This window comes from Ranitomeya variabilis, chromosome 2 (assembly GCF_051348905.1).
Source record: "Ranitomeya variabilis isolate aRanVar5 chromosome 2, aRanVar5.hap1, whole genome shotgun sequence".
Taxonomy (NCBI): domain Eukaryota; kingdom Metazoa; phylum Chordata; class Amphibia; order Anura; family Dendrobatidae; genus Ranitomeya; species Ranitomeya variabilis.
Window position 1 is genome coordinate 42,830,483 of NC_135233.1, and position 24,518 is coordinate 42,855,000.

At 50.9% G+C, this 24,518-nt stretch overlaps 1 protein-coding gene across 2 annotated transcripts in view; it reads right to left on the bottom strand.

The window, feature by feature from the left end:
* UBR2 (ubiquitin protein ligase E3 component n-recognin 2) overlaps nucleotides 1-24,518 on the bottom strand; it is a 139,211-nt gene that overhangs the window by 110,577 nt on the left and 4,116 nt on the right. Inside the window, exons 2-11 of one of the 2 annotated variants that reach the window (XM_077282341.1) lie at nucleotides 12,835-13,094; nucleotides 9,789-9,867; nucleotides 9,537-9,647; nucleotides 7,975-8,105; nucleotides 6,250-6,388; nucleotides 4,006-4,068; nucleotides 3,326-3,446; nucleotides 1,965-2,072; nucleotides 1,791-1,879; nucleotides 591-689 (exon numbers count right to left, since the gene is read on the bottom strand). In XM_077282341.1, the coding sequence (XP_077138456.1) occupies nucleotides 591-689; nucleotides 1,791-1,879; nucleotides 1,965-2,072; nucleotides 3,326-3,446; nucleotides 4,006-4,068; nucleotides 6,250-6,388; nucleotides 7,975-8,105; nucleotides 9,537-9,647; nucleotides 9,789-9,867; nucleotides 12,835-13,094 (1,200 nt within the window). Of the gene's footprint in view, nucleotides 1-590; nucleotides 690-760; nucleotides 860-1,790; nucleotides 1,880-1,964; nucleotides 2,073-3,325; nucleotides 3,447-4,005; nucleotides 4,069-6,249; nucleotides 6,389-7,974; nucleotides 8,106-9,536; nucleotides 9,648-9,788; nucleotides 9,868-12,834; nucleotides 13,095-24,518 lie in introns of both variants that reach the window. The other variant, XM_077282340.1, reaches the window with a different exon arrangement.

A 24,518-nucleotide genomic window follows, 5' to 3' on the forward strand; every position in this document is an offset into this window, starting at 1 on the left:
GCCTCGGAGGTACACTGCGGCCTCGAAGGTACACTGCGGCCTCGGAGGTACACTGCGGCCTCGGAGGTACACTGCGGCCTCGGAGGTACACTGCGGCCTCGGAGGTACACTGCGGCCTCAGGATCTGTGGCCCTGTGAACATCCCCCTACCTGCCCACATCCTGAACAACTCTTCTGATTATTAGGCCCCAAGAAGGGTAGCCCTGAAAAAGCGTTGGAAATATCGGCAGGTAAGAGGAGATTGGCATGGCTCAGGATCAAGCGGCCATGGACTACTGTAATGGCTGCTGGACCAGCGACCTACAAATCATCTTTATGTTGCTCAACTCTTGTATTAGGCTATAAATCCCACTGAGTTTCTTAACACTGGGACACATCATGACCTTCTGTTGGAGGTGAACGTCAGGAGTTCCTTTAGTTTACAGAGCATAAAGTATGACGTTAAAAATGCCCTAAATACATACTCAAGTGAAAAAAGGGACAATGAACATTGCCATGTGTTGGTTTTGTGGATTTACATGTCACGTGTTAATACTTACTAGTTTATGGACGGTATGTGTCTGGCTGCGCAAAGTAACTCAGATACTTACAAGTGAAGGCACCGTGATTATCTGTACCGAGAGGTCAATGATTGAGAACTCACTGTCGTGGTCGTCTTTGACATAATCAGTCTGCAATCGCTCATAGTTCTAGTGAGAAGAAGGTAAGAAAAGACAAGGGGTGGCATCTATCAGTTCAAAAACAATGGGCATTTACTCACCATTGTGGGTACAGTGAAGAGTTGCACAGACAAAGCAGCCACGGACACTGCTCGCTCGTGATCATCCTCCATAAAATCTTTCTGCAACTGCTGGTAATTCTAAACAACAAGGGGGAAATTCACCTCTAATCCACACTGGCCTTTCATGGTAATCTTAAAGAGCTTTAACGTTAAAGGGGCTAAATGGGACTCGAAATGCCCATCTGCTACATCACCGTAAACGTATTGCTATATTATCTGCTGTACCTCTTATCATGCCTCCTCCTGGACTGAATGTTAAGAGACCTAAGCAACATTAAACACAAGGCTAAGATGAAAACAAACGTCTGCAGAAAATCAGCTCTTAAAGGGGTATAGTGGACTGCTCTTAAGACGGACCCTAAGTATCAGATAAGTCCTGATTGAATAAATGAAGGTGCTGCGGTACTGGAGCAAGTGTCACGGCCCCTTCATTGATTACTAGGTACCTTTAATAGTGTCCTTCTCAATAATGGGTCCAAGGAGATGAAAAAACAATTGATACTCCCCCTCCAGCCAATCTGCTAAGGTCAACATCCGAAATAGAGTATTAAGTGAGCGCTGCAGCCAATCAGTGTGCGCTGATTGTGGGCAGCGTTCACGTTTTATTTGTCTGAGCTGAAAAAAAGATTGGCTGCAGCACTTATACAGCGCCCTTGATGTCAATTACAGCAGATGGAAGATGCAGCACTGACTAGAGAGGAGTATAATTTTTTTACCTTCCTGCCCAATTAAAAAAAAAAAGGGTTATCCATTAAAGGACAACCCCTTTAACTGAGTCTATATATAAATGGAGCCACAACACTTTCCTGGATGGGTTGTACGCCGCGTATACCGCTGACCCCAGCTGTAACTAATGGGGTCCTTTAGGTTTCATGGGAATAACAGAGTGGCATGCGGGGCTGTTCTCGCCACTGAATCTGCCAACGGAGGCATTGAAGCCCAAATCGATACGATATAATAATGAACAATAGTCGAAAAAAAAAGTGCAGGTAGGAAAGTAGACACTTACTTTTGCAAAACGGATAGCAAAAAGCTTCTTGTATTTAAGGTCCATTAGTAAACTGCTCATGAAGAGCTGATGGTAGCAGTTTCTTGCACCTAGAAAAAAAGAAAAGCATGAAATCTGTTCGCGGACTGCGCAAGAGCAAATGGAAACGCAGACACAACTGCTAACTACTGCTACCTTTCCAGAGAATGGAATCACACAGCATTAGCTTGTCCACTAAAGAGGAGTTTTCACCATCTGGACCTTCTTGTAAACCGACCTGGCACAGAATCCGTCTTAATCCATCTGAAAAAATATAACATAAGGAGGAGAGTCAACACCGAGCATCAGCACGTACAGGAACATCTATCTGGCCGGGTGCATTCGTGGTACACATTTTTTTTTGTGTGGCTGCAAAAAAATAAAATAAAAAAAAATAAAATAATATATATATATATATATATATATATATATATATATATATATATATATATATATATATATATATATATATATATATATATATATATATATATTATGTGTATGTATGTACTGTATGCACTGTATGTAACGTATGTACTGTGTATATATATATACACACATACACACACACACATATATATATATACACACACACTTCTCTACCCCAAAAATAGTTTTTTTTTTTTCTAAGGTCCGCCCCCCTAAGAGACTCTCTCCTCAGGGTTTTTCAGGCTTCTCAACTTAGGCACCCCCATCCCTCCACAATGGGGTTTTATTAAAATTTGTTCTTGGTTCCCAAGAAAGATGGCTCCATTCCCATCTTGAATCTCAAGCTTCTGAACAAACGAGCATGTTTCCGTAATTTTAGAATTGAATATCTTCATTCGTTCATAGCCTCCATGGAATTCGAGGAATTCCTTTGCTTAGTGGTTATCCAGGACGCTCATCTCTACATTCATTTTTTGCAGGTCAGCAGAGGTTTCTTCGCTTTGCAGTACAACGGGATCTCTTTCTGTTCGAGGCCCTTCCCTTTGGGCTGACCACTTTCCTCAGGGTCTTCATGAAGTTCATGGCGGCCGTAATGGCTATTCCGGACACCAAGGGGATTCAAGTCACCCCCTACCTGGACGATATCTTTGTCAAAGCTCCAACTTTCCCAGCAACCCTGGAGAGCCTGTAAATCACTCTCCTGACTCTAGTGGATCATCAGCACACTAAAGTCATCCCTCATCTACATTTTACATAAATATAGTTTTGCACACAATTGGATATACAAATTTTTATATCATATATATGATCTCTATGGTCATTAAAAGGGGGAGTGGCTCACAAGATCCTCTGGGGCGTGTCTTTAGCTATGCATAATTACCATGTGAGCCACACCCCCTAGGTAACTACCATAAAAATAAAATAAAAGCACATATCTCTGGAAAAAAATAAAAACTGGACACTATCTGGCGACAAGTCCGCTTTAAAATGTGGAGTGGACCTAACCTTACAGGGATGTTCTTTAGCAATGCGACTAAAGGAGAGACTAATGGTAGGTTCTTAAAAAAAAATATTCACTCTTACTTTACCTGAGTAACCAATAATTTGTCCCAGCCAGCCGAGGATTCTTAGTCCAAATGTCTGGTGGGCAACAATAGCTGAATGCATGACTTGGACCTTAAGAGGTTTCGTTTGGCGACTGGTGTTTCTCTAAAAGCAAGACAAGACTAGATCACTAAAACCAAAATATTATTATACAGAGCGCTGTAATTTTTTATTTGATCTTTTAACAAATTAACCCCTTAAAGCAGCACTTTGAAGAATTTTTTTTGTAGTTAAACGAGCCGAAATACATGTCACCCTTGCTGTTTGCCAGTGTCTGATAACATTATATATATATTTATGTATGTATGTATGTATGTATGTATGTATGTATGTATGTATGTATGTGTATATATATATATATATATATATATATATATATATATATATATATATATATATATATATATAAATATACACACACACACGCATACACAAAATATAAATATTTGTTTTAGCAAATGTATTTAGCAAATTTTAAGTCAGACCCGAGCAAAGTCTGCAATGCACAAGATCAGGACGTTCCAAAAATCTCCCTCATCATAGGATACATCCAAGCCACTAAGTTTAGACATTAGGCGCAGGAGTGAGGAGACATGTCACTGCTCATCTAGCAATGTAACACTGAGTCAGGTTGCTACTTACTAGAATATGAAAATCCACTCACCACGATAACAGATTTTGCCTGATCGCAGTTTTGGAAACTCCCATACAGCACTGATCTTCGCCCCTAAAACAGAAAAAAAATTAGGGGTAAAGGGGTTGTCCACCTGTGAGGGCAAATTTTAACTTAAAATCATGTATTTGGGACTAAAAATAAATTTTGCAATTCAGGTTAAATTAAAAATGTTCCATAGTTTGGCTGTCTGTCATGATCTCCACTCTGTCCCTGTCTGATATGTTACTTTGTGCATGGGCTGTCAGTCTGTGTTGGTTGAGCTGGGTCTGGGCTGCAATCATCTGTGTTCACTTTCCTTGATTAGTCTTCTACTTAAGCATGCTAGCTCCTCCATCCAGTGCCAATCGTACATTTGCTGCTGGCAGTATGTCTGATCCCTCTGTGCTCTGTTCCTGACCCAGCCTGACTTTATCCCTTCCTTCTCTTGTGCCTGCTTCCTGTAAACTGTTCTGTCTTTCTGGTTTTCCTGACCTCGGCTCGTGAATTGGATTTCGTCTCAGACATCCTCTTGTTGCACTAGGCCATTTCCCGGACCTGACCTCAGATTGTTTGACCCCCCCCCCCTTTGCTGATTCTGTAAGTAGTATATATTTTGCTATTTGTCATTGTAGTCCTTCTCTCCACTTCTGGGACTAATATTTTCTATAGTGACTCCCGTCACACTATCGCAGGGTCTTTGTTTCCTTCCGCTTTTAACTTTGAGCTGGTCTGTGGTCATAAATCATCTGAGAGATGATCAAAAAGACATAAAAAGAGATACAAATTTTCCCATTGGAGCATTAGAATCACTGACAGATTCTCAGTTAACCCATTCAGAAGCCAGCAATTAATGAAACGCAGAAATATTTTCTAAAAAGAACTACACGAAATAAAAATAAAATTGTCCTTAAATGTACACAAGCCCTTTAAAGGGCCACTGTCACCCCCTCCAGCCGTTATAAACTAAAAGAGCCACCTTGTGCAGCAGTAATGCTGCATTCTAACAAGGCGGCTCTTTTAGTTTTTGGTGCATGTATTCCCCAAATAAAGCGTTTTATAACTTCTCCAAAATACCTGTCTTTCGCCAGGGAGGCAGGTCCTCACCCCCTTACTTGAAACGCCACACTGCCGTCACTCAAATCTTCAGGGGCGCCGGGCGCCGCCCCCTCCGCGCTGTTTTCGCATGAAATCCGGCGCCTGCGCTGTGTAGTACTGTCTGGTGCAGGCGCAGTGAGCTCTGGCTGTCTGACCTCCGATGCAGTCTTGCAGACTGCGCCTGTGCGGCCGCCCACCTTGATAATCCCAGCCCCGCACTCTGCATAATGCATAACACACTGCGGGGCGGGGATTCAGTAGCTGGGTGGCCGCACTGCCCGCACAGGCGCAGTCTGCAACCCAGCAGGTGAGGTCAGACGGCCAATGCTCAATGCGCCTGCCCAAGGCAGAAGAGCACAGCGCAGGCGCCGGATTTCCGAGGAAAACAGCGCTGAGGGGGCAGCGACCAGCGCCCCAGAAGATATGACTGACGGCAGTTGGGCGCTTCAAAGAGGGGGGTTCAGAACTGCCTCCAGGTCTAAAGAAAGGTATTTGGGCAGAATTATAAATACCTTTATTTGGGGAATAACAGCAAAAAGAGCCACCTTGTTAGAATGCAGCTTTACTGCCGCACAAGGTGGCTCTTTTAGTTTATAACGGCTGGAGGGGGTGACAGTGTCCCTTTAAATGGGTATTCTTGTCTTATAAAGTAATAGCAGATTGTTATGCACTACATGACGGATGTCTAAAATTTGGGATCCCAAGCAATGCGGAGAATAAAGGGGCCACATTGTTGGTGTAGTACCACATCCACAGCTGACACACAGGAGAAAACAGCAAAGAAAACGCATTGCTATGCCAGCACTATGGCCGCTATGCCAGCACTATGGCCGCTATGCCAGCACTATGGCCGCTATGCCAGCACTATGGCCGCTATGCCAACACTATGGCAGTTATGTCAGTACTATAAATGCTATGCCAGCACTATGGATACTATGCCAACACTATGAGTGCTATGCCAGCACTATGGCCGCTATGCAAGCACTAAGGCAGCTATGCCAGTACTATAAATGCTATGCCAACACTATGGCGGCTATGCCAGCACTATGGCCGCTATGCCAGCACTATAAATGCTATGCCAGCAATATGGATCAGACCACCACCAATCAAAAAATGCCTGCTAAAATACTTTTTAGGAAATCCAAGTACGGTACTTACATCTCGATCCACAGTCGTTGCAAAACTTATTGCTTCTTTCTGGCTACAATTCACAGCTTTTTGCAGAGTGTAGATGACCTGCTCGTAGGTATGGACTTCATCATTAAAAAGCATGCAGTAATAATTTTCTTCTTTCTCCCTGCGGCAAACGAAAAATAATGTAGAATATCTCCATCCATAACCGCATTCTAATAATTCATACATTAAAGGGTTTTTTGTTTTTTTTCATGCTTCAGTTTGTGTGCTTCCCTATTGCTGCAGAATGTGCACACTGCCAGGATCCTGCTCTGTTTCTTGCTCCAGTGGACGCTCATGCGACCATACGTATGCTATTCGCATAGTCGTGGACAAGTGCTGACAGCTTTGCCAACGTTGAGAGAACTCGATGAGAAGGTGGTATGCAAAATGCCCGCTTGAGCAGACAACAAAGCAGAATCCTGACAGTGTGCACAACACTTCACACTGTCAGGATGCAGAAATCTGCAGTCCCACAGACTGACTGCAGAAATGTAGCTAAAGCCAGGAGAACCCCTTTAAATACACAATAAATAGAAATGAGATTCTTGTCCAGAGCCAGTGGGGCTCACTGAGATGGCTGTGCGTGGTACTCGGTACTTCTAGTGGAGCAGCGGCACATACATGACCACTGCTCCATTCTCACAGGAGACACAGGACATCTGTTGCCATTTTTTACTACTAGGATACTCTCTTAAGTGTTCCTCCCTCTGAGTATTAATACTGCAAACTCCAGCTACTGATGGAACAGCAGGAAGACTCCCTGCTCTGATCGCAGCTTTGCTTCCGAGGCTTTCCCTTTGCTACAGATGGCTATAGAGACCGCGCAGAGGACACGGCCCGTCACAGAGGCAGATCAGTCAGCAGCAGGGGAGTACAGCAGGAGTATCTGTGCTATTACAGATCAGAAACCAGTTGCAAATATCCAGTATTGGAAAATTAAAGGGGTTGTCCGGCCTTGGGCTACAAGTCTGCAGTCACTCTACGTGACTGCAGACTTGTGAATGGTCACGTTGCGCGTGTGCCAGTTCTGGAAGCAGCAAGAGCGTGACTGTAAGTATGCAGTTTACATACATGCGGTCACATTCCGACTAGATGTGCGTAGCTTTGCTCAACGCAAGTGTATTGAGTGAGGCTAGACACGTCTAGTTGGAATGTGATCAGAAGTATTCAAATCACATAATCCCCGCTTCCGGAGCCAGAGAATCTTGACAGTGGACGAGATGTGAGGATTCACAAGTCTGCAGTCACATATACTGACTGCAGACTTGTAGCCTAAGGCCAGGCAACCCCTTTAAAATTTTCACTGCAATACCAAATGCTGACAGGATTACGTTCACCATGGTAGTTTCCCTTTAGGTAACTTTGATTATACTAAAAATAATGTAAGCTTAGGATAAGTCATTAGATAGGAGGGGGTCCGAAACCCGTCACCCCCACCGATAAGCTGTCATTAGCTCTGGAGGTGGCCGGATGTAAACAGAGGTCTTTCCCAGGTACTAAGCTGCAGTTCCTGGCAATAGCCGCTCCATGTGTACAGAGTCGCGCGGTCCCGCTCCTTACATCTAGCCGCCGACAACAGCTGATCGGTGAGGTTGATCTCCAGCGATCAGATTTTGATGACAGATTCTAGTTTATCAATACCAAAGTACTGGAGAACCCCTTTAATATGTGCATTGGTGAATAACAGATTGCTAAGTAAATACTTACGTGTGCTCCAGGCCTGGAGGCAGCTCGTTATCTTTTTCCCATGTGAGAATATTCACTGTGTATTGAAACATGATGGCAAAAATGTTGTAGGCCCGAGCGACCATATCCTCTGACAGGTTAATAAGAGGATCCTTTTAAAAGGAAAAAATAAAAATAAAAAAATAATTAGTATTACGGATTAAATAATAATTTTATCTAGAGGGCGGATGGGCCTCGGCTCTCCGCTGCTGGGCGGACGTGGAGGCAGACCTCGGCCCCGCGCTGTCGGGAGAGCGTGGAGGCGGACCTCGGCCCCCCGCTGCAGAGCGGGCGTGAAGGCGAACCTCGGCCCCCCGCTGTCGGGCGGGCGTGGAGGCGGACCTCGGCCCCGCGCTGCAGAGCGGGCGTGGAGGCGGACCTCGGCCCCGCGCTGTCGGGCGAGCATAGATGCGGACCTCGGTCCCCCGCTGTCGGGCGGCGTGGAGGCGGACCTCGGACCACTGCTGCCGGCCGGGCGTGGAGGCAGACCTCGGACCACTGCTGCCGGGCGGGCGGAGGCAGACCTCAGCTCTCTGCTGGCGGGCGTGGAGGCGAACCTCGGCTCTCCGCTGTCGGGCGGACCTCGGCTCTCCCGCTGCCGGCCGGGCATGGAGGTCGGCCTCAGGCCCCCCTGCTGCCGGGCGGGCTTTCAGTTCAGAGTTGGCAATACATAGGGCAATGGTAGTATGCTGGGAAGTTAGGGAAAGTGCCAAGTGTATGCTGATGAACACAGCATCAAGAAAAGTTCAACAAAGGCTATCAGTAATCTCCTGTGCAATATTTCGAGGGCAACCACCTTCTAGAAAAGTCACACAAATAAAATAATGGTGTCTCAGGCCCCATGCTTTTTACATGACTACCAAAGCCATGATTTGTATGCATTTGCAATTTGACATGTATTGCACGGCCCATTAAAGGGTCAATAGTGACTTTTAGGATCGCTGATTCCAACAGGTGGCGCTATGACATTCTAGTCCTTTTCCTCTCTGAAGAGGCAATTTGCATATTTACAGTAAGTTACCAAAGGAGCATGCATAGCATATAAGTCTCCTTACATTGTCATGTCAGGGCCAGCATTTCACATTACCCCTTTTCACTTATTTACTGAAATGTTTTTTTATTAATTAAAGGGATTTTTTCAGCTCAATATGATTGTTCATATGAAGCACAGGCGCTCGATGCACCCCCCATTGTTGTCTCGCCGTTCAGTGCACCTTCCCACCGACTTATTTTGCATTTACCCCACCTCTTCCTTGATTGACGGCTCTGGATTTACAGGAGCCAAAAAAGGGGCGGCGATTAAAAGATAACAAGTAGGTAGAAAGGTGCACTGAACTGCTCGGCCACACCAGGGGTGCACCGAGCACCTGTGCTTGGTTTGAACAGTCATTTTGTGGTGACAGACTACACCACAGTCGCCATTGCTGCCCATTTTTTTCAAACTTGAACACAGTCTAGCATGGCGGAGGAAAGTACCAGGACTTGCTGTGCTTACTTTACCAGCAGCGATGAAGCAGCAGTGAGTAGGGACATGACGGCTTTACCTCTGTCTCACTTTCAGATATGTTAAGGCCATGCTTCTGGCAGGAGGGCCCTTCTTTCCATGCTTCAGCATCTCCACAGTCACAGAAGCCTCCTCCTCCTGAAGTGGTCATCTGCAACACAACGAGACAGAGCACAGATTAGAGGAGATCTAAAGGTAAGGCAGCGCTGCAGTCCCTCAGGATTGGTGGCGGCCCTGCCAGTCAAATACAAGGAAATTATATATTCGACATGTCAGAATGCAGACGACTAACCCTATACCGGTGCTCTCTGTGAACGCTTCCCAGGAAACACTCCATGCACAGGACACACGTTGGATCCACTGCACAATCTCTGCCAAGAAAAACCAGAGACAAACATTAAATATATTACAAAGAGCAGAAAGCCACATAACAAGTAAAGAGTTTGTCTAGACTTATTTATTATTAGAATAGGTCGCCAATAACAGTCCTGTTGTCATCCTATTACTACTGCTGGCCCCACATCTTAGCCCTCCTGGCCCAAGTACCAGCTCCTCAAGTGTTTCTCTTCCCTGTTACTGAACCTCTGCCCACCTAGCCTGAGTGCCAGCTCCTCAGTGTCCCTCCTCCCTGCTGCTGAATCTCCGCTCACCTAGCCTGAGTCTCCTCCCTGCTACTGAACCTCTGCCTACCTAGCCTGAGTGCCAGCTCCTCAGTGTCCCTCCTCCCTGCTGCTGAATCTCCGCTCACCTAGCCTGAGTCTCCTCCCTGCTACTGAACCTCTGCCTACCTAGCCTGAGTGCCAGCTCCTCAGTGTCCCTCCTCCCTGCTGCTGAATCTCCACTCACCTAGCCTGAGTCTCCTCCCTGCTACTGAACCTCTGCCTACCTAGCCTGAGTGCCAGCTCCTCAGTGTCCCTCCTCCCTGCTGCTGAATCTCCACTCACCTAGCCTGAGTCTCCTCCCTGCTACTGAACCTCTGCCTACCTAGCCTAAGTGCCAGCTCCTCAGTATCCCTCCCCGTGCTGCTACTGAACCTCTGCCTACCTAGCCTGAATGCCAGCTCCTCAGAATCCCTCCCCCCTGCTGCTGCTGAACCTCTGCCCACCTAGCCTGTGTGCCAACTCTTCAGTGTCCCTCCTCCCCGCTGCTAAATCTCTGCTCACCTAGCCTGAGTCTCCTCCCTGCTACTGAACCTCTGCCTACCTAGCCTGAGTGCCAGCTCCTCAGTATCCCTCCCCCTGTTGCTACTGAACCTCTGCCTACCTAGCCTGAATGCCAGCTCCTCAGTATCCCTCCCCCCTGCTGCTGCTGAACCTCTGCCCACCTAGCCTGTGTGCCAACTCTTCAGTGTCCCTCCTCCCCGCTGCTAAATCTCCGCTCACCTAGCCTGAGTCTCCTCCCTGCTACTGAACCCCTGCCTACCTAGCCTGAGTGCCAGCTCCTCAGTATCCCTCCCCCCTGTTGCTACTGAACCTCTGCCTACCTAGCCTGAATGCCAGCTCCTCAGTGTCCCTCCTCCCTGCTGCTGCTGAACCTCTGCCCACCTAGCCTGCGTGCCAGCTCCTCAGTGTCTTTCCCCCCTGCTGCTGAACCTCTGCCCACCAAACCTGAGTGCCAGCTCCTCAGTGTCCCTCCTCCCTGCTACTGAATCTCTGCTCACCTAGCCTGAGTGCCAGCTCCTCAGTGTCCCTACTCCATGCTGCGGAATCTCTGCCCACCTAGCCCGAGTGCCAACTACTTAAGTGTCTGTCCTCCTTGCTGCTGAATCTCTGGCTACCTAGCCTGAGTGCCAGCTCCTCAGTGTTCCTCCTCCCCGCTTCTGAATCTCTACTCACCTAGCCTGAGTGCCAGCTTCTTAGTGTCCCTCCTCCCTGCTGAATCTCTGCCCACCTAGCCTGAGTGCCAACTACTTAGTGTCAGTCCTCCCTGCTGCTGAATCTCTGCCCACCTAGCCCGAGTGACATCTCCCCAATGTTCCCTTTTCCTGCTAAATCTCTGCCCACCTAGCCTGAGTGACAGCTCCCCAGTGTACCCTTTTCCTGCTGAATGACAGCCCACCTTGCTTGATTTAAAGCTCGTCAGTGTCCATCTTCCCTGCTGAATCACCAGCCAGCTATCCTGACTGAGGGCAAATCAAACATTCCTCCTGCCTGCTGCAGCTGAGCAGTTTTTCAGCGTCTCTCCTCCCTGCTGAGATCTCACACTGCTCAGTACATGCTGCAGTTGTCAGTCAGAAGGGTGGAGACTGAATACAATTGGATTCCTGAGCTCTCACTCTTTAGCTGTATTTATAAAATGATCATCTTAATATCAGCATTTTACAGCCCTCCACCTTAATTTTCACAGTAAATTCACCAGCCCCATCAAGTGTAAGATACATATTTATTAATGTGTGCAGTTTTTTCTTCAAATTCCAGTGACAGTTTGACTTTAATAATCCTTAAGTTGAAAAAAACTAAATCTGTTTGTATTTTCATGCAGATGTATTTTGAACAACATATGAAAATGTAATGTCCTGCGTTCTGCAGCTTGGGATCCCCCTTTATAAGGTCCAAGTACACCGCAGCCTAAATATATCCTTCACCTCTGCCTTCCAAAATGTCAGACCTTCTACGGCGAAGTAAACGCAGACGTCAGGATATTTACCAATGCACTAAAGTTAATGCCCTTTTGCAATCCTGTCACAAAGTTTATTCTTGGGGGTTGTGACATGAATTTTGTACCGAATTCATCAAACGTTGTGCACCATTTTGATGAATTTGGCGCAAAGCCCTTAGGTGAAAAGAGAAAGACAAGACTTAGAAGTAAGAAAAAACGTCAATATGTGTTATCAATTATTTGCATTATTTTTGCCTAACCTTTGTTGTGTTTATTTTTTGCCTATCTTTCTTTTCCACAGTAACCTAATTTCAATTTGCGCATTTTTGTGTGTGTGTGTGTATATATATATATATATATATATATATATATATATATATATATATATATATATATATATATATATATATATATATATATATATATATATATATATATTTATATATATTTTTATTCTGGAGTGATTATTTATTTTTATTTTTTTTGCAACATTTAGTTTTTAGCAGAAAACAGCCACAAAAATCCGTTAAAAGACAAGAATACAGAGTGATTTGGATTTTGGCTCAAAATTTAGAATAATTAGGTGGAAAAGAAGTGTAACAATAATGCATGACAAAAAAGAAAAGAATAGAAAAAAAGCAAACAAATTAAGGGACCAATAGATAGTTTGAGCAAAAATTAGACGATGGTTGCTGATAAAATTCTGTGATCCCAATTCACTCCCAGGCCCCTGCGCCTACCTGCAGGAATAGGTCGGCTCGCCCACTTTGAACACCCGGCCGCACAGCTGGGATGGTTTGTTTGCTTGCTCGAGCTTTGGAAAGCCGATGGCAGGGTCTTCCCCGCACAGATACCACTCCAGCGCCCCCAGGAGTGCGTGCTGCGCCAGCATCTCCTCGTGATCGGTCACCGGATCGGCCTTTCTGCAGTAGACTTTGGGGACGTAGAAAGCGAGGTGCTGGTAGACTTCTTTGGGAAGATCGGTTGCTTGGAGCCATTTCTAGTTAAAGAGACAAAAAAACAAAACACCATTATCATAAAAAGTGCAAAAACAGAACGATATATCAAATCACCCGGGGGTCTGCAGTCAGGAATAATCCTATAAATTAGCAGCGGGGGCCTGTGGATTTATCTCCAGAAGATCCACAGACAATTAGGTGGTGGTGGTGGGCATGCATGATCCCCGCTCCATTGAGCCAGACCTCTGCAAAGTCACCAATAAAATTGTGACTAAGGGTGTGTTCACACGTGAAGTTACGCAGCAAAAAAAGCTGCAATTTTACCGGACCAGCAAAGGTGAACGAGATTTCAAAATTCTCATAAGCACTTTTTGAGCCGCCGTGCGCTTCTTCAGCAGCGTGTCAACTCTTGGAGCGTTTTCAATCATTCAAATGAATGCAAAAAAATAAATAAATAACGGAGCAGGACTTCATCTCCGATCTAAACACCCTGCAGAAGCTTCTGCTGCCTGGTTATACACACGACAGATCTGCAGGAGAAATGTCTGCGACTGCCCCATTCATTCAAAATCCGGAAATGACCCTATTCACATGTAAAGAATGGATTTCTCAGAAATGTCTGTAACTAATCTGCTGTACGTGAACACACCCCGAGGCTCTCGCTACGGAAGACCAAGTATTTTCATGCAATCTGAAGAAGGTACATTGATATTAATGGACTGCGGTAAAATTCTTCATTGCCCCCAACCAAAAAGAGCTAAAACCCTGCAGATTGTCTTTGTGTGCACTAGCATCTTGCAGACCAGTGACGCTGTACATGAGCAGATGGCATGCTCAATAATACTGGCACAGCTAAGAAAATGCCAGCCTCCACTAAAAGGGGCAACTACACTCTATATGCAATCATAATAAAATACGCAGTGATAGAGATGAGCAAAGTGATCCGCATATTGGTCTAGCAGCCACGTTGGTAGATGACGGCCGCTGGACCAAATCCCTGTGAACCAGGGTCCTCGTGGGAGCTAGACCAAAGCCTTGTGGACCAGGGTTCTCGTGGGAGTTGGACCAAATCCCTGTGAACCAGGGATATCGTAGGCACAGGACCAAAGCCCTGTGAACCAGGGTTATCGTGGGCGCAGGACCAAATCCCTGTGAACCAGGGTCCTCGTGGGAGCTGGACCAAAGCCCTGTGAACCAGGGTTATCGTGGGCACAGGACCAAAGCCCTGTGAACCAGGGTTATCGTGAGCGTCCTGCTAATTTTTCATACCTACACATGTCGGTGCCCACAAACATCTGATGAACACAGGCCAAATTCACCAATTTCTGCAGAACCTAGGGGCAGTCCCAGTGTGTGGGCAGCACATCAGGGCAAGAAAGGATGGGACACATTGGATTTCAAGATGTCCACCTATTTATTCTCCCAGGAGATCAGATACCAGCAGAGTCTGGCGAATACTAATTCCTCTCTTCACAATGACACAACAATTAACACAACATTTTAAGACGTTCTGTAACTGGAATTTCATGGGAAAACTGGTGTGTGGGGACGGCTTGCACGCTAGACTGAGGGCTGACCAGGGGCAGCTTGCACGCTAGACTGAGGGCTGACCGGGGGCAGCTTGCACGCTAGACTGAGGGCTGACCGAGGGTGGCTTTCACGCTAGACTGCAGCCTGACCGGGGGGTGGCTTGCACGCTAGACTGCGGGCTGATCGAGGGTAGCTTTCACGCTAGACTGCGGGCTGATCGAGGGTGGCTTTCACGCTAGACTGCGGGCTAATCGAGGGTAGCTTTCACGCTAGACTGCAGCCTGACCGGGGGGTGGCTTTCACGCTAGACTGCGGGCTGATCGAGGGTAGCTTTCACGCTAGACTGCGGGCTGATCGAGGGTGGCTTTCACGCTAGACTGCGGGCTAATCGAGGGTAGCTTTCACGCTAGACTGCAGCCTGACCGGGGGGTGGCTTTCACGCTAGACTGCGGGCTGAATGGGGGTGGCTTTCACGCTAGACTGCGGGCTGAATGGGGGTGGCTTTCACGCTAGACTGCGGGCTGAATGGGGGTGGCTTTCACGCTAGACTGCGGGCTGATCGAGGGTAGCTTTCACGCTAGACTGCGGGCTGATCGAGGGTGGCTTTCACGCTAGACTGCGGGCTGATCGAGGGTAGCTTTCACGCTAGACTGCGGGCTGATCGAGGGTGGCTTTCACGCTAGACTGCAGCCTGACCGGGGGGTGGCTTTCACGCTAGACTGCGGGCTGAATGGGGGTGGCTTTCACGCTAGACTGCGGGCTGAATGGGGGTGGCTTTCACGCTAGACTGCGGGCTGACCGGGGGAGGGCTGCTTTCACGCTAGACTGCGGGCTGAATGGGGGTGGCTTTCACGCTGGACTGTGGGCTGACCGGGGGAGGGCTGCTTTCACGCTAGACTGCGGGCTGAATGGGGGTGGCTTTCACGCTAGACTGCGGGCTGAATGGGGGTGGCTTTCACGCTAGACTGCGGGCTGACCGGGGGAGGGCTGCTTTCACGCTAGACTGCGGGCTGACCGGGGGAGGGCTGCTTTCACGCTAGACTGCGGGCTGACCAAGGGTGGTTTTCACGCTAGACTGTGGGCTGACCAAGGGTGGTTTTCACGCTGGACTGTGGGCTGACCGGGGGAGGGCTGCTTTCACGCTAGACTGCGGGCTGATCGAGAGTAGCTTTCACGCTAGACTGCGGGCTGATCGAGGGTGGCTTTCACGCTAGACTGCGGGCTGATCGAGGGTAGCTTTCACGCTAGACTGCGGGCTGATCGAGGGTGGCTTTCACGCTAGACTGCAGCCTGACCGGGGGGTGGCTTTCACGCTAGACTGCGGGCTGAATGGGGGTGGCTTTCACGCTAGACTGCGGGCTGAATGGGGGTGGCTTTCACGCTAGACTGCGGGCTGACCGGGGGAGGGCTGCTTTCACGCTAGACTGCGGGCTGACCGGGGGAGGGCTGCTTTCACGCTAGACTGCGGGCTGAATGGGGGTGGCTTTCACGCTGGACTGTGGGCTGACCGGGGGAGGGCTGCTTTCACGCTAGACTGCGGGCTGAATGGGGGTGGCTTTCACGCTAGACTGCGGGCTGACCGGGGGAGGGCTGCTTTCACGCTAGACTGCGGGCTGACCGGGGGAGGGCTGCTTTCACGCTAGACTGCGGGCTGACCAAGGGTGGTTTTCACGCTAGACTGCGGGCTGACCAAGGGTGGTTTTCACGCTGGACTGTGGGCTGACCGGGGGAGGGCTGCTTTCAGGCTAGACTGCGGGCTGATCGAGGGTAGCTTTCATGCTAGACTGCGGGCTGATCGAGGGTGGCTTTCACGCTAGACTGCGGGCTGATCGAGGGTAGCTTTCACGCTAGACTGCGGGCTGATCGAGGGTGGCTTTCACGCTAGACTGCAGCCTGACCGGGGGGTGGCTTTCACACTAGACTGCGGGCTGAATGGGGGTGGCTTTCACGCTGGACTGTGGGCTGACCGGGGGAGGGCTGCTTTCACGCTAGACTGCGGGCTGAATGGGGGTGGCTTTCACGCTGGACTGTGGGCTGACCGGGGGAGGGCTGCTTTCACGCTAGACTGCGGGCTGAATGGGGGTGGCTTTCACGCTAGACTGCGGGCTGACCGGGGGAGGGCTGCTTTCACACTAGACTGCGGGCTGACCAAGGGTGGTTTTCACGCTAGACTGTGGGCTGACCAAGGGTGGTTTTCACGCTAGACTGTGGGCTGACCAAGGGTGGTTTTCACGCTAGACTGTGGGCTGACCAAGGGTGGTTTTCACGCTGGACTGTGGGCTGACCGGGGGAGGGCTGCTTTCACGCTAGACTGCGGGCTGACCGGGGGAGGGCTGCTTTCACACTAGACTGCGGGCTGACCAAGGGTGGTTTTCACGCTAGACTGTGGGCTGACCAAGGGTGGTTTTCACGCTAGACTGTGGGCTGACCAAGGGTGGTTTTCACGCTGGACTGTGGGCTGACCGGGGGAGGGCTGCTTTCACGCTAGACTGCGGGCTGAATGGGGGTGGCTTTCACGCTAGACTGCGGGCTGACAGGGGGAGGGCTGCTTTCACGCTAGACTGCGGGCTGACCAAGGGTGGTTTTCACGCTAGACTGTGGGTAGCTTTCACGCTAGACTGCGGGCTGATCGAGGGTGGCTTTCACGCTAGACTGCGGGCTGATCGAGGGTAGCTTTCACGCTAGACTGCGGGCTGATCGAGGGTGGCTTTCACACTAGACTGCAGCCTGACCGGGGGTGGCTTTCACGCTAGACTGCGGGCTGAATGGGGGGTGGCTTTCACGCTAGACTGCGGGCTGAATGGGGGTGGCTTTCACGCTAGACTGCGGGCTGACCGGGGGAGGGATGCTTTCACGCTAGACTGCGGGCTGAATGGGGGTGGCTTTCACGCTGGACTGTGGGCTGACCGGGGGAGGGCTGCTTTCACGCTAGACTGCGGGCTGAATGGGGGTGGCTTTCACGCTAGACTGCGGGCTGACCGGGGGAGGGCTGCTTTCACGCTAGACTGCGGGCTGACCGGGGGAGGGCTGCTTTCACGCTAGACTGCGGGCTGACCAAGGGTGGTTTTCACGCTAGACTGCGGGCTGACCAAGGGTGGTTTTCACGCTGGACTGTGGGCTGACCGGGGGAGGGCTGCTTTCACGCTAGACTGCGGGCTGATCGAGGGTAGCTTTCACGCTAGACTGCGGGCTGATCGAGGGTGGCTTTCACGCTAGACTGCGGGCTGATCGAGGGTAGCTTTCACGCTAGACTGCGGGCTGATCGAGGGTGGCTTTCACGCTAGACTGCGGGCTGATCGAGGGTAGCTTTCACGCTAGACTGCGGGCTGATCGAGGGTGGCTTTCACGCTAGACTGCGGGCTGACCGGGGGAGGGCTGCTTTCACGCTAGACTGCGGGCTGAATGGGGGTGGCTTTCACGCTAGACTGCGGGCTGACCGGGGGAGGGCTGCTTTCACGCTAGACTGCGGGCTGAATGGGGGTGGCTTTCACGCTAGACTGTGGGCTGAATGGGGGTGGCTTTCACGCTAGACTGTGGGCTGACCGAGGGATGGGACTAAAGTACATAATTTGCAGCATAATGTTTACTTTTTAAATTTTAGGCCCAATTTAACCCCCGGCCCCAATTTGTGAAACTTATACACAAGCAACATATAAATAAAAAAACATTGGCATGCGTTTCATGGCGCCACAATGGTGTCGCATTGGGTTTACTAATCAAAAGAGGAGACGGGATGTTCACAGGGCTCTGATCCGGCAGCCACAGACCAGGCCCCTGCAAAAGTTTTTTGCTCAACACTAATATACATATATACGCACAGTTATGTACATACAATATAAGTCATATACAATACATACACAAATATATATATATCATGCACAAGTGCACGTAGCGAGTATGTACACAGTGATGCTGTTGGCGCATATTATATACAGGACACACAACTTATCTGTGTTATTTAGTGATCACATGTCAGTAATTCATGGAATCCATCATAAAAGAGTCTGACAGGCACCAAACTATGTGTTGTCAGAGGTAATACAAAACCACGCAACTCAAGATCAGGAAATGTCCGCGCAGGATGGATCCACAACAGATTGTCCAGATTAAAAAAAAATAAAAATACGAAAAAAAAATCAGAAGTGTTTTCCAGGAGCAGCAATGTGGATGAGATTTAACATGAAAATCCTGAGGATTTCTCTATATTTGAAACAAAAAAAGGTAAAATCTGCAGGAAATCAGGTCATCAGGAAACGATCAGCAGGGACTTTTTTTTTTTTTTACAGGAAAAGTTACACATATGTTCATATATGAGAACTGAGAATATCTATAATATAACGCTGGGAGCGTCACTCTGTCCGAAGCCTCTATAGACTGCGCAAGCGCAAGCGCCGGCGCAGTCTGGACCGCACAGAGCGACGCTCCCAGGAGATCGCGGTATGCGTAAGCGCTGAACGCACACCGCGATCTCCACCGGACAAGCAGGGACGAGCCAGGAGGCGGAGGGTGAGTATACTTACCTGACCCGTTCCACCGACGCGCTTCCGGGCCGTGACTGTCCCCCTGCTCCCGGAATCGGCGCCTGCGCAGTCCGCGCTTTCCGGCGCCATTTTCTTGAAGACACATTGCAGTGTCTTCAAGAAAATGGCGCCGGAAAGCGCGGACTGCGCAGGCGCCGACTCCGGGAGCAGGACCAAGAAAATGGCCGCACCCAGCACAGCCGCCGCGCCCAGCACAGCCACGCACAGCCGCCGCACCCAGCACAGCTGCCCACAGCCACCCATAGCTACGCACAGCCGCCGCACCCAGCACAGCCGACCACAGCCACGCACAGCCGCCGCACCCAGCACAGCCACGCACAGCCGCCGCACCCAGCACAGCCGACCACAGCCGCCGCACCCAGCACAGCCGCCCACAGCCACGCACAGCCGCACCCAGCACAGCCGACCACAGCCACGCACAGCCGCCGCACCCAGCACAGCCGCCCACAGCCACCCATAGCCACACACAGCCGCCGCACCCAGCACAGCCGCCGCACCCAGCACAGCCGCCCACAGCCACGCACAGCCGCCGCACCCAGCACAGCCACCCACAGCCGCCGCACCCAGCACAGCCGCCGCACCCAGCACAGCCATGCACAGCCGCCACAGCTGCCTACAGCCACGCACAGCCTCCCACAGCCACGCACAGCCGCCGCACCCAGCACAGCCGCCCACAGCCACGCACAGCCGCCGCACCCAGCACAGCCGCCCACAGCCACGCACAGCCGCCCACAGCCACGCACAGCCGCCGCACCCAGCACAGCCGACCACAGCCACGCACAGCCGCCGCACCCAGCACAGCCGCCCACAGCCACGCACAGCCGCCGCACCCAGCACAGCCGACCACAGCCACGCACAGCCGCCGCACCCAGCACAGCCGCCCACAGCCACGCACAGCCGCCGCACCCAGCACAGCCACGCACAGCCGCCGCACCCAGCACAGCCACCCACAGCCGCCGCACCCAGCACAGCCGCCGCACCCAGCACATCCGCCGCACCCAGCACAGCCGCCTACAGCCACGCACAGCCGCCCATAGCCACGGACAGCCGCCGCACCCAGCACAGCCGCCCACAGCCACGCACAGCCACCCATAGCCACGCACAGCCGCCGCACCCAGCACAGCCGACCACAGCCGCCGCACCCAGCACAGCCGCCCACAGCCACGCACAGCCGCCGCACCCAGCACAGCCGACCACAGCCGCCGCACCCAGCACAGCCGCCCACAGCCACGCACAGCCGCACCCAGCACAGCCGCCCACAGCCACGCACAGCCGCCGCACCCAGCACAGCCGCCCACAGCCACGTACAGCCACCCATAGCCACGCACAGCCGCCGCACCCAGCACAGCCGCCGCACCCAGCACAGCCGCCCACAGCCACGCACAGCCCACAGCCACGCACAGCCGCCGCACCCAGCACAGCCACCCACAGCCGCCGCACCCAGCACAGCCGCCGCACCCAGCACATCCGCCGCACCCAGCACAGCCATGCACAGCCGCCACAGCCACGCACAGCCGCCTACAGCCACGCACAGCCTCCCACAGCCACGCACAGCCTCCCACAGCCACGCACAGCCACCCACAGCCACGGACAGCCGTCGCACCCAGCACAGCCGCCCACAGCCACGCACAGCCGCCGCACCCAGCACAGCCGCCCACAGCCGCCGCACCCAGCACAGCCGCCCACAGCCACGCACAACCGCTGCACCCAGCACAGCCACCCACAGCCGCCGCACCCAGCACAGCCGCCGCACCCAGCACATCCGCCGCACCCAGCACAGCCGCCGCACCCAGCACAGCCACACACAGCCGCCACAGCCATGCACAGCCTCCGCACCCAGCACAGCCACGCACAGCCGCCTACAGCCACGGACAGCCGCCGCACCCAGCACAGCCACCGCACCCAGCACAGCCACCCACAGCCACGCACAGCCGCCGCACCCAGCACAGCCTCCCACAGCCACCTACAGCCACGCACAGCCACTGCACCCAGCACAGCCGCTGCACCCAGCACAGCCACCGCACCCAGCACAGCCGTCCACAGCTGCCGCACCCAGCACAGCCGCCCGCACCCAGCACAGCCACGTCACATACAGCCGCCCGCACTCAGCACAGCCACATACAGCCGCCCGCACTCAGCACAGCCGCCCGCACTCAGCACAGCCGCCCGCACTGATGGGGGCGCAGGATGGAGCAGCACGTGATAGGATGGGGGCGCAGGATGGGAGCACATGACAGGATGGGGATGAGGATGGAGCAGCACATGACACGGTGGAGCAGCACATGACAGGATGGGGGCGCAGGATGGAGCAGCACATGACACGGTGGAGCAGCACATGACAGGATGGGGGCGCAGGATGGAGCAGCATATGACAGGATAGGAGCAGCACATACCAGGATGGAGACCATATTCCAATATAAATGCTCGCCACCCGGGCGTAGAACGGGTTCAATAGCTAGTATATATATATTCAAAATTCCAGTTATGAGTTCCTGCTCCTGTACATACAAGTCTATGCATTGGGGTCTATTTTTGATACACTGCTATGTATAGTGAGTGACGTGGGTATATGACATGTCCATTACAATATACACTCACTGGCCACTTTATTAGGTACACCTGTCCAACTTCTTGTTAACACTTAATTTCTAATCAGCCAATCACATGGCGGCAACTCAGTGCATTTAGGCATGTAGACATGGTCAAGACAATCTCCTGCAGTTCAAACCGAGCATCAGTATGGGGAAGAAAGGTGATTTGAGTGCCTTTGAACGTGGCATGGTTGTTGGTGCCAGAAGGGCTGGTCTGAGTATTTCAGAAACTGCTGATCTACTGGGATTTTCACGCACAACCATCTCTAGGGTTTACAGAGAATGGTCCGAAAAAGAAAAAAAATCCAGTGAGCGGCAGTTCTGTGGGCGGAAATGCCTTGTTGATGCCAGAGGTCAGAGGAGAATGGGCAGACTGGTTCAAGCTGATAGAAAGGCAACAGTGACTCAAATCGCCACCCGTTACAACCAAGGTAGGCCTAAGAGCATCTCTGAACGCACAGTGAGTCGAACTTTGAGGCAGATGGGCTACAGCAGCAGAAGACCACACCGGGTACCACTCCTTTCAGCTAAGAACAGGAAACTGAGGCTACAATTTGTACAAGCTCATCGAAATTGGACAGTAGAAGATTGGAAAAACGTTGCTTGGTCTGATGAGTCTCGATTTCTGCTGCAACATTCGGATGGTAGGGTCAGAATTTGGCGTAAACAACATGAAAGCATGGATCCATCCTGCCTTGTATGGAGCATCTTTGGGATGTGCAGCCGACAAATCTGCGGCAACTGTGTGATGCCATCATGTCAATATGGACCAAAATCTCTGAGGAATGCTTCCAACACCTTGTTGAATCTATGCCACGAAGAATTGAGGCAGTTCTGAAGGCAAAAGGGGGTCCAACCCGTTACTAGCATGGTGTACCTAATAAAGTGGCCGGTGAGTGTACATATCCATGCACCCAGCCAGTTATTACTGTATAATAAAGATATATATATGGTCTTCTGCAGCCACTCACAAAGATGGTCACACACTGGACCTCATCTTCACCCGCCTCTGCTCCCTATCTAACCTCTCTAACTCGCCTCTTCCTCTCTCTGACCACAACCTTCTCACATTCTCATCTCTCTCCACTCCATGTCTAGAGTCCCCACCCCACAAACTTTCACACCCTCGCAGAAATCTTAAACATCTTGACCTACATTCATTCTCTGAATCCCTCCTCCCTCTCACAGACATAAGTTCCATACACAATGCGGATGACGCTGCCGCTCTATATAACACCACAATAGCTGTAGCTTTGGAATCTGCTGCCCCACTTACACATACCAAAGCTCGCAAAATCAACAGACAGCCCTGGCACACCAGCCTGACCAAAGAACTGAGGCAAGCTTCCAGGGCTGCTGAGAGCAGATGGAAAAGATCCCACTCCAACGACCACTTAATCGCATTCAAACAGTCCCTCACTACTTTCAAGACCGCACTCGCCACAGCTAAACAAACCTACTTCTCATCTCTCATATCCTCCCTGTCTCACAACCCTAAACAGTTATTCAACACCTTCAATTCTCTCCTCCATCCCCCAGCACCTCCTCCCTCCTCACTTATCTCTGCTGAAGACTTTGCCTCATTCTTCAAGCAGAAGATTGATAACATCAGAGACAGTTTTGGTCAACAAGCCCCAGAGCCCTTCCTCCCAACTTCCCTACCCTCCACCTCCAAAACCAACTACTCCACCATTACAGAAGATCAACTCGCCACTCTACTCTCAAGATCGCATCTCACCACCTGTGCACTTGACCCGCTCCCAACCCACCTCATCCCAAACCTCACCACAATCTTCATCCCAACCCTAACCCATCTCTTCAACCTATCACTAACAAATGGTGTTTTCCCCTCAAGCTTTAAACATGCCTCCATCACACCTATCCTCAAAAAGCCCTCTCTTGACCCATCCTCTGTATCTAGCTATCGCCCTATATCACTTCTCCCCTATGCCTCAAAACTACTGGAACAACACGTCTACTTTGAACTGTCCTCCCATCTCTCTTCTTGCTCCCTCTTTGACCGCTTACAATCTGGCTTCCGGTCACACCATTCCACTGAAACTGCCCTAACTAAGGTCACCACTGACCTTTTAACCGCCAAGAGCAAGCGACACTACTCTGTTCTCCTCCTCGACCTGTCGGCTGCCTTTGACACAGTGGACCATTCCCTATTATTACAGACCCTCTCATCCCTTGGCATCACAGACTTGGCCCTATCCTGGATCTCATCATACCTAACAGACCGGACATTCAGCGTCTCCCACTCACACACCACCTCCTCACCTCGCCCCCTCTCTGTCGGAGTCCCACAAGGTTCAGTCCTTGGGCCCCTGCTCTTCTCCATTTACACCTTTGGCCTGGGACAGCTCATAGAATCTCATGGCTTTCAGTATCACCTCTATGCTGATGACACACAGATCTACATCTCTGGACCAGATATCACCTCCCTACTAACCAGAATCCCTCAATGTCTGTCCACTATTTCATCCTTCTTCTCCGCTAAATTTCTGAAACTTAACATGGACAAAACAGAATTCATCATCTTTCCCCCATCTCACGTGACCCCCCCAACGAACCTAACCATTACAGTAAATGGCTGCCCACTCTCCCCAGTCCCACAAGCTCGCTGCCTCGGGGTTATCCTTGACGCTGATCTCTCCTTCAAACCACATATCCAAGCCCTTTCCACTTCCCGCCGACTTCAACTCAAAAATATTGCACGAATCCGTTCATTCCTCAACCAAGAATCTGCAAAAACCCTAGTCCATGCCCTCATCATCTCTCGCCTTGACTACTGCAACCT